We start from the raw sequence: 12,055 nt of genomic DNA, 5'->3' as shown, positions 1-12,055 counted from the left end.
GCTGGAGAGGGATTCCCCAACCTGGTGTCTGCATCCAGTGGGCACCTCTCTTTCAGCTTGTGGGCCTTGCCACATAGGACAGCAGCTGGGGGGCCTTGGGCTTTACCTGTTGGGACTTCCATTCCTCGTCTGGCCTCCCCGCAGGTTATTGGGAGTAACAGGCATTTCATTAGTTACTTGGATCCATGACTGAGGTGACTGCTGGACACCTTGGGCCCTCAGGAAAATCGGTCAGAGAGCAGCACTTGGCTTTCTAGGAGCCCCTCCTTTCTCATGGGCCGGGGTCCTGCCTCTGGACCCCCTATTTGCTGCAGGGTGTGCCTGCCTCATCTGGCCCTGTAAGGACAGCAGTCCCCACCCCATGTTACTCCTATCTCTATAAGTAGGCTTATCTTAGGGACCCTCATGGGTTGGCCTTATAGGTCTGTTTTATAGAAGAGGACACTAAGGCTCAGAATGGGGAAGGGGCTTGTTCACTCTGGTACAGGGAGGATCAGGACCTGATGTGTGGAACTCCAAAGCTATGTCCTGTTGTTCTGACTGGAGGGACCAGAGGACATATGCAAAGGGACAGGCATTACCTGCCCCACTCAGAGCACCTGGACCTGAGAGCCCCGGCCCTTTCTCCAGACTGGTCCTTGTAGCCCCCTGGTGCGGCTGCTGGAGAGGTGGGGGTCCATCCCACACACACACACACATACACCATGAGGTGCCCTATGGCATCAGGGGAATATCCATATCGATTTCTTCAAGGGCTCTTCCCCTTTCCTTTTTAGTGATCTTATATTTAATTACATAAAAAATACATTTTCAAAAATAATTCAGCCAATCAAAAGGTTAGACATAAACACATGAGCTCTCCTTCCCCTGCCCCCCACTCCCAGGGGTCCCCTTGGTCACCATCGGAGCATATCTCTAGACTTTCCTGTTGCTATTGGAACAGATCACCACAACCTTAAATAACACAAATGTATCATCTCATGGATTTGGAGGGGAGCAGCCTAACCAGGGTCTCGCTGGGTTCAGATTGTTTCCTCGGGCTCTGGGTGGGACCCGTTTCCTTGCCTTTTCCAGCAGCTTGTGGCCACCTGCATCCCTGAGCTGGCCCCATCCTTCATCTTCCAAGCCCGTGGTGGAGAGCCTGACCGCTTCACTCCCGGGCACTGACCTTCTGTGGTCACTTCTCCCTCTCTGCCCTCCTGCCTCCTCTTCCACATCTGAGGACCCCGTGACCACTGGGCCCAGGGGATAATCCAGGATAGTCTCTGTTTTAGGGTCAGCTGATGAGCGGTCTCAATTCCCCACTGCCGTGTAAGGTGACATTCAGAGGTTCTAGGGAGTAGGACGGGGCATCTCTGGGCACCACTACTCTGCCTCCCACAGTGTCCTCCCATACCCTTTTCTGTGTTCGACGTGCATGTACTCAGATGCGTGGCTCTGTGTTTTGTTTCCGTGAGTGGGATCGCACAATACATGTCAGAGACCAGCTTGGGTGACCTCACTTTCAGGACACTTTTCCACGGCAGTTCACGTGGGCAGCTCTGTCCTTTACCAGCCGCCAGTGGTGGGGGGAGGGGGGCAGGTAACCTTTGTAAGGCTTGATCCCATCATTTATTTAAGGGCTCTTCTGTTCAGTGTTGTTCCTGTTTCCCTCTGTTACCAGCCTTACCGTAGGGCATACCCTTGTCCAAGAGTGTTTGTGACTTTCTGTGGGGTCATTCCTTCGTACACATGTGACTTTCTGCTAGGTCATGGGGCGGGGGGGGGGGGGTTACTAACAATGTGATGATGCCACCCAGGTGCCCTCCACGCACCTGTCCCAGCTGACCCTCCCAAACAAGTGCGTATTGTCAATATTTTAATAAGACTTGCCAGTCTAGTCTACAGGCTTGTGAGGTCATCAATTTTAGCTCACTTACTTAGCACCTGCCACATGTCAGGCCCTGGTCTGGGCCCCCAGGGACTCTGAGCTGGATCAAGTCTTCCCTGTCTTTTTTTTTTTTTTTTTTTTTAAGATTTTATTTATTTATTCATGAGAGACACGGGGAGAGAGAGGGAGAGAGAGAGAGAGAGAGAGAGAGAGAGGCAGAGACACAGGCAGAGGGAGAAGCAGGCTCCATGGAGGGAGCCTGATGCAAGACTCGATCCTGGGTCTCCAGGATCATGCCCTGGGCTGAAGGCGGCGCTAAACTGCTGAGCCATCCGGGCTGCCCAAGTCTTCCCTGTCTTTGGAGAACTTACAGTCTGGCAGAGGCAGAGCCTTCGGATGCAGGTGAGAGGCTGTCCAGAAACAGAGCAGGGAAGACATTAAGCTGGACTGCAGGCCAAGTCCATTACCCTGGAAGAGAAAGTTGCAGAAGAACGTTCCAGGCAGAGGGGCTTAGCCTTAGCTCAAGCTCAGAGCTGTGAACATGCCATGAGTCATTCTTTATAACTAGAGTTCCTTGGTGGGGAAGGGCCTGGCGTGAGGCCACAAGGGTCAGACACAGGAGCAGGGACCTGACCCCGTGGGAGAGGAGCCTCTGAAGGGTTGGAAGCAGGAGAGTGACATGGTGAGGTTTGTGGATTGGGGGGGCAGGGGCAGGTGTGGCCCGTGGAGCCAGACTCCAGGAAGGAGAGGTGGAGACAGCCGGACTGGGGCAGGCCTGCCCCTGAGGCTCACCGTCTGGGGCTGGGCACAGGCCACCTTCCCTGGGCAAGTGGGGGCAGCACCGGGACCTAGCTGGCCTCCCGCCCACAGGAGGCGTGTGAGCGCAGCCTGGCCGAGATGGAGTCGTCGCACCAGCAGGTGATGGAGGAGCTGCAGCGGCACCATGAGCGTGAGCTGCAGCGGCTGCAGCAGGAGAAGGAGTGGCTCCTGGCCGAGGAGACGGCCGCCACGGCCTCAGGTGAGGACCCCGGGCCCCATGGGCCCCCCACTGCACCACCTCGATGAAATTGGGGAGGATTTTATTTTATTTTATTTTATTTTTATTTTTTAGATTTTATTTATTTATTCATAGACACAGAGAGAGAGGCAGAGACACAGGCAGAGGGAGAAGCAGCCTCCATGCAGGGAGCCCGATGTGGAACTCGATCCCAGGTCTCTAGGATCACACCCTAGGCTGCAGGCGGCACCAAACCGCTGCGCCACTGGAGCTGCCCGGGGAGGATTTTAAATAAGAGGTGGGGGTCTCAGTCCAAACTTGGGAACAGGGGCTGGGAGGGGGTGGAACCCCCAGACCTGGCCTCTGCTCTTACTTGAGAAGGGGAAACTGAGACAATAAAAGCATCTCCCCTCCTCCCGCCATGTCCTCTCCTGGGTTGTGACTCCTGTCTCTCAGGGGCCCGCAGACCCTGGGGATCCACCCCAAGCCACATGTACACCCTAAGCTCCAACTCCATGCTCAGGTGCACACTGTTTGCTGGGATAGAGACTACGCAGCCACAGACCCTTCCTGTACTGCCGGCTTCCCGGGGGAGAGGCCAGACCCTGGGGAGGGCAGGAGCAAAGCTGTAAGCTATTGCCAAGCCCTGCTTCCCATGCAAGCACCCTTAGCTCTTTGCAATGCCTGACAGACCCCATTTCACAGATGAGGAAACTGGGGCCCAGAGAGGTTAACGACTTGTCCCAGATGGCACAGCTTGGATATGGTGGAGTGGGGGTTGCTCAGAGCACCCCGACTGCACAGCCAGGCCCTGCCCCTACCCTCTGCTCTCACAAGCCAGAAACAGGAACACCCAAGATTTTAGATAACTCCCTCCTTCCCTGTGTTCCTTGCGCACCTCCCGTGTGGGCCTGGCACATCCTAGGCATCTAAGATTAGTGCTATAAGGTTTCACAGTGAAATTTCTCAGAGTTATGCTTACATGCACTAGGAATGGCTGCAGAGAGCCTGGCATCTGTTCAGGTCAGGGACTGCCACCGAAAGAGTGATGAAAAGCTTCCAGTGTTCAGAACCTTTGGATTTTAGAATTATGGATAAGATTATGGGCAAGGGCCTGTTTAATCCTCCCAGCAGCTCTCTGTGAGTATGGAAACACTTGGTCCTTGGTTGCTCACAGTCTGAAAAGCCAGTGGGAGCACTCCGGGCCAGGCATTGCTCTACATGCTCTACACACATCTTCCAATAACCCACAAGAAAAGGTGTTCTTGTTATTCCTGTTTTCCAACAAGGGACCCAAGGCCCAGAGGGTTAAGTCCTCTGCATACAGTTGTACAGATTTGTACCAACTGCAATCCCTGCACTGGGCAAGATCAGTGGGGTGGGCAAGGGAGCTTGGCCTTGTGAAAGAACCTTCCAGGCTCTGCAGGGATAGTGGGCTCTGTGGGGTCTTACCCAGACATCACTAACAAGAGGAACCAGTGGTCAGACACTGAGGTGTCTCCCCAGCACTGTCCCATCCCATCAGAGAGGGATTGTTATCCTCCCTTAATAGGCTCAGAGAGGTCGAGCAACTTAACCTAAAGCCACTCAGCTCCTGATACAGCCTGGCCCAGTACTCTTCACTTCTGTCTGTGTGATACATGTGGGGCCTTGGAGGAGGTGGAGCTTACTGCTGCTGACCCCTCCCCAAACTCCACCCACCTCTCTGCCCTGCTTCTAGCCATTGAAGCCATGAAGAAGGCCTACCAGGAAGAGTTGAGCCGGGAACTGAGCAAGACACGGAGTCTCCAGCAGGGCCCAGATGGCCTTCGCAAGCAGCACCAGTAAGATGGCACCTGGACCCTGGGGTCTCTGGGCTGGGCCTTGTTCTGAGCTATGGGGCTGCCCACCCTGGTATTGGTGAGGCAGGAACCTGTGCTGAGGATCCTTGGCAGAGGACACATTACTTTGCCCCCAGCTGAGACTCCCAATCCAGTCACCTGGCACAGGGGACAGAATCAGTAGGGCCTCAGCCAGAGCCCCCTGGCAGTCCACATAGATTGTACTTAGGCCTTTCCTTGTGGGGCTGGTCCCAGCCTCCACCTCCTCTTCTGGTTCGTGTCCCCTAGAGCTGGGCTGCAGTACCACCCTCGGGCAGTAGCTGTCCCTCCCCACCACACAGAGGACAGTTCTGGAATGTTAGGGCTGTAGGCTCTTTGAGGCCCAACCCATCCCCTCATAGAGGAGGCCCCTGCAACCCAAAGAAGCTGTCACCAGTTCACAGCCCCACCTTGGGCTGAAGGCAAAATCAGAGCCGTACCTGGGGTCTTGAGCTGCTGAGTCTTTTCTTGACCCAAGTCCCACCCCGTCCTTGTCCTCCTCTGCCCTGGACAGGTCAGACGTGGCGGCACTGAAGCGGGAGCTGCAGGTGCTGTCGGAGCAGTACTCGCAGAAGTGCCTAGAGATTGGGGCCCTGATGCGGCAGGCCGAGGAGCGTGAGCACACGCTACGGCGCTGCCAGCAAGAAGGCCAGGAGCTGCTGCGCCACAACCAGGTGAGCCTGGCTCGGGGTCGGGGGCACCGGGGCACAGCAGTCCATCAACCCTGCGCTGACCATCCTGTGCCTCCCAGGAGCTGCACACCTGCCTCTCAGAGGAGATCGACCGGCTACGTGGCTTCATTGCCTCACAGGGCACAGGTGACAGCTGTGGACGCAGCAGCGAGCGGAGCTCCTGTGAGCTGGAGGTAAGTGCCCACCACTTGTGCCAGGCAGCCTGGTTCTCAGCACACCGACAGGCCAGGTGTGCCCTGCAGCAGAGAATGGCATGGCTCTGCTGGGCTGGCCCCCAGGGAGGAGAAGCCAGCACAGCTGGGACGAACACCTGTGACCAAGCCCTGTAGCCAGAATCCAGCCCTCGCATCTGGGTCCCACCTAGCTGCTGGGTGACCACAGTTGGTCACCCCACTATTCTGAGCCCTAGTAGCTCATCTGTAAAATGAGGCTAGCACCCCCTTACTGAGAGACATTAGAGTGAGAAAATGTGTGATCCAGGATCCCCTTGTACTGTATTTTATTTTATTTTATTTTGTTTTACAAAAACATATATATATATGGCTGTACGCTGTGTCTCGAACTTCCATAAGTCCTTCATGTCTGTTAACTCATTGAATCTTCATGACAGTCCTACAAGGTAGATATAGTTACTATACCTGTTTATGGATGGGACACTGAGACGTAGGGTACCTTGCCCAGGTACCTTGCCCAAGGTCTCACAGCTAGTCAGCGCAGGACTTGGGATGTGAACCTGGCTGTCTGCCTCCAGATCACAGCTTTTAAGCCTCCCCAGTCCTGGCCGAACCCATCCCCTACTTGGTCAAGTTAGAATAGCAACCCCTACCCCTCAGGGTTTGAGGAAGGGTTAATGAGATATTTTACAGGGGGGCCCGCCCTCCATGGTTCACTGGAGGGCTACACTATGGTCATCTTCTTTGCCCTCAAGTTGAGGGCTGGGTGCTGGTTCGGGACAACAGGAGAGGTGACCATGAGATAGCCACTCACTGGTATGAAGAGGTGAGAGAGCAAGGAGAAATCAGAGAGGGCTTCCTGGAGGAGCCTGGCCCTGGGGTGTGGTGGTCTTGGGGCAGGTTGGGAATTACATTCTAGGGGTCTGAAGCAGAGAGAAGCCAGGCCACATGGTGCTGTGGGCCAGGGTCGCCCTGGCCTGTGGCCCTGGGTCAGCCTGGCACCGGTGACCCTAGGTGTTGCTGCGAGTGAAGGAGAATGAGCTCCAGTACCTGAAGAAGGAGGTGCAGTGTCTCCGGGATGAGCTGCAGATGCTGCAGAAGGTAGGGTCTGACTCGACGCTGCTGGGGAGGGAACCTCTGGGCCCACCTGACTGCCCCGCCCCATGAGCACCTGCTCCATGCCAGCCACTCTCCTTGCCTTGTTCCTGACTCTCCTCATGCACCTCCCACGTACATGTCCTTGTCCCTATTTACAGACAAAGACATGGGGGCCAAGAGAGGGAGAGTGACTTGCCCATGGCCACACTTGCATTTGTGCTGTCAGCAAATACTCACTGAGCACCCACTAGGTGTCAGGCACTGTGCTAGGTGCTGAGGGCCAGCTGTGGACAGAAGAGACTCGCAGCCCTGTGCAGCGGAGCACCCGTTCCAGTGAGGAATGAGCTGTGTGGCGGGCAGTGGGGAGGGCCACGATTTGGGCCTAGTGTTGTGAGTCTGAGGCCTGCCTGGTGCCATGTCCCCATGTCTCTGATACCCCTGTGTGTTGGTGGCTCCGTGAGGATATGAGTCAGACTCGTGGGAAGGGGCCCAAGCCCTGGGCCAGGCTGACCTGGTTCGCACCCTGGCCACTCGCTGCCAAGAGGTCTTAGACAAAAGCTTCGCTTCCCTGAGCCTCAACTCCCATCTCAAGGGATGAAAATGATGCTGGAAGCCATCACTGGGTCCTTCTAGGAGGGTGTGCCCAGGCCTGGGGGCTGCCAAGGGGACGGGCCTGGGTGCTTCGTGTGGCCAGCAGGGAGCTTGGCAGGCATGTGCCAGGTGAGCAGGGCCAGCGAGGGAGGGCTTCACGCCCTCATGGCCCCTTCTGCGCCCTCCCAGGACAAGCGCTTCACTTCAGGGAAGTACCAGGATGTGTATGTGGAGCTGAACCACATCAAGACACGGTCAGAGCGGGAGATCGAGCAGCTGAAGGAACACCTACGCCTTGCCATGGCTGCCCTGCAGGAGAAGGAATCGATGCGCAACAGCCTGGCCGAATAGAGGTGAGTGCCAAGGGGTGGGCAGGGCCGAGCGGGGCGGGGGCCTGGTGGGGCACTGGGCCTACAGGGGTGGTGAGCTCAGGGCTCATCCACGCCCGACTCACTGTGCCACTGACCCAGGACGCTTCCTTCTCGTGGCCCCTGCAACATGGGGCTGTGGGGGTGTCGGTGGGTCAGTCAGACTCAGTCAGAGGCTGTTTGTAAACCTGAGTGTGTTTCTTCAGAGTTGGGGCAGTGCAGGTCAGGGCCCGATGGTTACCGCGTCCCCCCACAGGACCGCAGGCACCTGTTAGCGCTGCGCCCCCTGCCCCCCACCACAGCCTCATGAACCCACCCGCCTTGTCAGGACTGAACAGTGCCCCTGGTGGGTCTGCCTCGGCTGGGCCAGCAAATCCAGGGAGCCTGGGTCCCGCTCCAGAGCTGGCAGCGTGGCGCCCATCACTGACCCTCAACAGCATCCCTTCCACTGAGCCGCGCACCTCTGACATCCCGGGTGGAGCTCGGCGCCCTGCCGTAGTCTCGGGCCATTGGGGACTCACCAGGCGTCAGCACTCCTAGGGGGCATCTCCTAAGGCCGCACCAGCCTGGAGCTCCTGCTTTCTGACCCATCCTTGTGGACTTCCCGAGGCACTTGGGAGGGGCCAGGCGATTTGGGGAGAAGCCCAGAGGAGCAGCAGGTCTGGCCCAGCCTTTGGGGACCACCTTGCCTGGCCTCCACCTGCAGCTCCCCGACTTTTGCCTTCCAGGTCCTGGTGGCCCGGCCCTGGCGGCAGACCCCCCACTCTGGCCTGAGGGGACCAGTCCGTTGCCCTCCTTCCTGCTGGATGGAAGTCAGAAGCCAGCCAAGCTTTCTCCCCACCCTCTGTGGGCCGCACATGCACTCATACCCACCACACACACACACACACACACACACACACCACACACACGCATGCACATGTACACACACATACACACTCTGCGTATCTGAGCGCGCCCCTCGCACTGGGTCTTACCTTGCACCTTCTTCAGGATTTTATATGTGAAGAGATTTTTATATAGATTTTTTCCTTTTTTTTTCCCCCAGAACACTTTATACTTTGAAAAAAGCAATTCCTGGTGGCCTTGTGCCTCCATCACTGGCTCCCCCTCTGTCTCTAGCCACCTGCTCGGGCTTCTGGGCCCGTGGCCCTACCCGAGGAGTCTAGCAGAGGCCCAGCAGTGGCCATGGCAGGGTGGACTCTGGTGGGAGAGGCAGGGAGCCAGCCACCCTTTTTCCTACCCTACCTCCCACTAACTACTTTCTGCCCTGAGGGGACCCACACCTTGGGACTCTGGACAGAGGGACAGATGGGCAGAGGGAGCCAGAAGCTGTCCCTAAGGCCTTGCCTCCTCCTCCTCTTCCTCCTCGAGGGGGTGCTAGGCATGGAACGCTGGAGCCGCCCCATGAAGGCATTTCTCTCCTGCCCCATGAGCCTTCTTAACTTAATAAAATGTTCCCACAGCTCTGGTGTCCAGGATGGCTGGGGCAGGGTGGGTCATGAAGGCTGGGACCTCACCACCCACACCCCCGGCTCTCCACCCTTCCTGAAGGGAGGTGAGTGAGTTCTGAGGGCAGAGTCGAGAATCCAGTTCATGCATCAGGCCACAGCTTTGCAGCACCTCGTGGGGTTTGCAGACCAGCAGCTGCAGCTGTATCACCAGGGAGCTGGTTAGAAATACCAAGTCCAGGGGATCCCTGGGTGGCTCAGCAGTTTAGCACCTGCCTTTGGCCCAGGGCGCCATCCTGGAGTCCCGGGATCGAGTCCCATGTCAGGCTCCTGGCATGGAGCCTGCTTCTCCCTCCTCCTGTGTCTCTGCCTCTCTCTCTCTCTCTCTCTCTCTCTCTCTCTCTCTCTATCATAAAATAAATAAATAAAACCTAAAAAAAAAGAAAAAGAAATACCAAGTCCAGGTCCCACCCTGACCCACTAAGTCAGAATCTACACTGTGACTCAGACCCCCAGTGACTTCTCCAAGTCCAAGAAGGCCTAGCCCTCAGAAAGGGTGGGAGCTGAGGCTCTGCCCCTGCTGACCGGCCAAGCCACACCCCACCTCTAAGCCTTATTTTGCTTCTCTGTCAAATGGGTGCCTTTCAGCCCCAATCCTATACTGAGGCTGTGCCCGGAGGTCACATCCAGCCTGGGCAAGGTTGGTGGGGTGGTGGATGTGGCCACACATCCATGCTGGAGGCCTCAGCCTTAGTCCCCATGTGAGCCAGTGCAAGCCCAGCCCCAGCTGTCAAATCGGCAGGGCTATGGCCAAGATGGGGTAACAAGTGAGCCGGCCTTGTGCTCCTCTCCCCTCAGCTTTGCTAATCAATCTGGGCTGGGTACTGGGTGAGGTGATCAAGGACTGGCCCTGCCCCAACTGAGGCCACAAAAACAAGTTGGGTCCCAGACACTGGGGTCCCAGAGAAGACCCCCCTACTCAACCTGCAGGTAGAAGAGGGTTTTTGGAGGTGATTTTGAAATAGATCTTTCTACATGGAAGAATCAGGAAGGGCCTTTCAAGTGAGGGAACAGCATGAGCAAATGCCCTATAAACATCCCTGATGTGTTCAGAGAAAGACTCAAGGGGAGCAACCGTGTCAGCTGTGGGGAGAATATACCCGTTCCCTGGCTAGTGATGGGTTTAGGGATGCGCCCAGGAGGCAGTTTCAGTCGGTGAGATGCCGAGGGGTCTTGAAGTGGGGTGGAGAGCTGGAGGGGGCCATCTGGGAGGTGTTTGCTCTTAAAAAAGAGGTACAAAAGAGGGAGTCCTCTCCTGGGCTTCAGACGGTGTCAGGTAAAGTTCCCATGTTGCCATCATTTTGCCTTGTCAATATACTAGAATGGCCAAGTAGAGGGGCGCCTGGGGGGCTCAGTCAGTTGAGCGTCCAACTCTTGATCTCTCCTCAGGTCATGATCTCAGGTTCGTGAGATGGAGCCCCCAGCCAGGCTCCATGCTCAGCGGGGAGTCTGCTTAGGAGTCTCTCCCTCTCCCACACTCTCCCTTTCTCTAGTAAATAAATAAATCTTTAAAAAAAAAAAAAAAAGGCCAAGTAGAAAGAGGAAGAACCAGAACCCTGAAACTTCAAATCTCCCAGGCTTGGCGCCACCCTGTTTGAGGACTTCTAGTCTCAGATCAGGAGCATCCCTGAGCCACTCTGAAGTGATGTCTGCCACTGGCCCCCGGCACCCAGTTGACCTCAGAGCCCTGCCCACCTGCACCTGCTCTGTTACCTCCCACCAGCCCTCCTGACGTGCTCGATTCCATCTTCTGCCTCCAGGACTAACTCAGCCCAACTTGGAGGGGGCGCCCATCTAGCTCCTGGGCAGCGATGGGTCCCACCCACCCCCTCCTCAACTGCTGGGACAAGCGAAAAAATCAGGCCAATGCGGGCAAAGGTGCTCCACCGCACACCTTTAAAGACAGTGACCTAGCACTCCCCTCTACTGGGACGACTCCAATAAAGGGACCGACGATACCAAATGTCCCCTAGGATATGGAGAAGCGGGGTGGGGAGTGGTCTTCATACAACCACTGTGGGAGGCTGGCAGTCTCTCCGTGGAGTGACGCGGGCATCCTCCCTGTGACCTAGCATTTCTGCTCCTTCCTATACACCCCAGAGAAATGAGTGCTGAAGTCTACAAAATGACTAGCACAGTGATGTTCCGATGTAGCCGGGATATGGAAACCATGCGAGCGTCCCAACGAATGAGTTGGTGGTAGATTCAGACGTCAGAATCCTACATGGTAAGAGGACAGGATGCCTGTGCCACACATAGAAACATGGGGGAATCTTCCAGATAATGTGCAAAAGAAGCCAGGCACAAAAGCACAGGCTGTACGATTCCATTGATGCGACATTCGCTATGGTGAAGGTCATCGGAACTGGAGGACCTCTGGGCTGGGGTGGGAGATGGACATGGGCCAGCAGGGAGCAGCAAGGGGAGTTTCTGGCGTGCCGGCAATGTTGTAGATCTGATCTGGGTAGTGGTCACAGGGGTGTATACACATGTAAAATGGCCCATACTATATACTTTACGATTTGTGCATTTGTGTATGAATCATGTCTCAATGGAAAACAAAGCAAAAAAAAAAAAAAAAAAACCCTAGGGTTCCAGCGGGTGCCCAGGTGAGCTGCCCTGGGGAAAGCCCAGTGGCCTGTCACACAGGGAATTTGGCCCAAACCATGTGATGGGGCTGTGAGGTCTGGTCCCAGGCAGTGGAGAGAGCATGGGTTGAGCTACCAGACAAACCTGCCTGCATTCCAAGCCCAACCGCTGCCTCCAGCTGGCTACATAACCCTCACTGAGTCACATCCCTCTCTGGGCTCTATTTCCCCATCTGTGAAATGGGGACGATGTCTACCCCAGAGGGCTCTAAATTACCAACTGCTTCAACAACCATGTGGTATAACCA

At 56.1% G+C, this 12,055-nt stretch overlaps 1 protein-coding gene across 3 annotated transcripts in view; it reads left to right on the top strand.

Annotated features, from left to right (window-relative positions):
* LOC112668319 (TRIO and F-actin binding protein) overlaps window positions 1–9,115 on the top strand; it is a 53,969-nt gene extending 44,854 nt beyond the window's left edge. For all 3 annotated transcript variants that reach the window (XM_035696441.2, XM_035696440.2, XM_025460520.3), the window contains 7 exons: window positions 2,741–2,888; window positions 4,588–4,690; window positions 5,241–5,400; window positions 5,478–5,591; window positions 6,606–6,692; window positions 7,470–7,633; window positions 8,377–9,115. In XM_035696441.2, coding sequence (XP_035552334.2) covers window positions 2,741–2,888; window positions 4,588–4,690; window positions 5,241–5,400; window positions 5,478–5,591; window positions 6,606–6,692; window positions 7,470–7,631 — 774 coding nt within the window. In that variant the 3' untranslated portion in view covers window positions 7,632–7,633; window positions 8,377–9,115. The remainder of the gene's footprint in view (window positions 1–2,740; window positions 2,889–4,587; window positions 4,691–5,240; window positions 5,401–5,477; window positions 5,592–6,605; window positions 6,693–7,469; window positions 7,634–8,376) is intronic.
* Window positions 9,116–12,055: the final 2,940 nt, after the last annotated feature.

Source organism: Canis lupus, chromosome 10, assembly GCF_003254725.2.
Source record: "Canis lupus dingo isolate Sandy chromosome 10, ASM325472v2, whole genome shotgun sequence".
In the NCBI taxonomy this organism is placed as follows: Eukaryota; Metazoa; Chordata; class Mammalia; order Carnivora; family Canidae; genus Canis; species Canis lupus.
The sequence above is the reverse complement of the archived record's forward strand: the minus strand, read 5'-3'. Positions and strand labels throughout refer to the sequence as shown.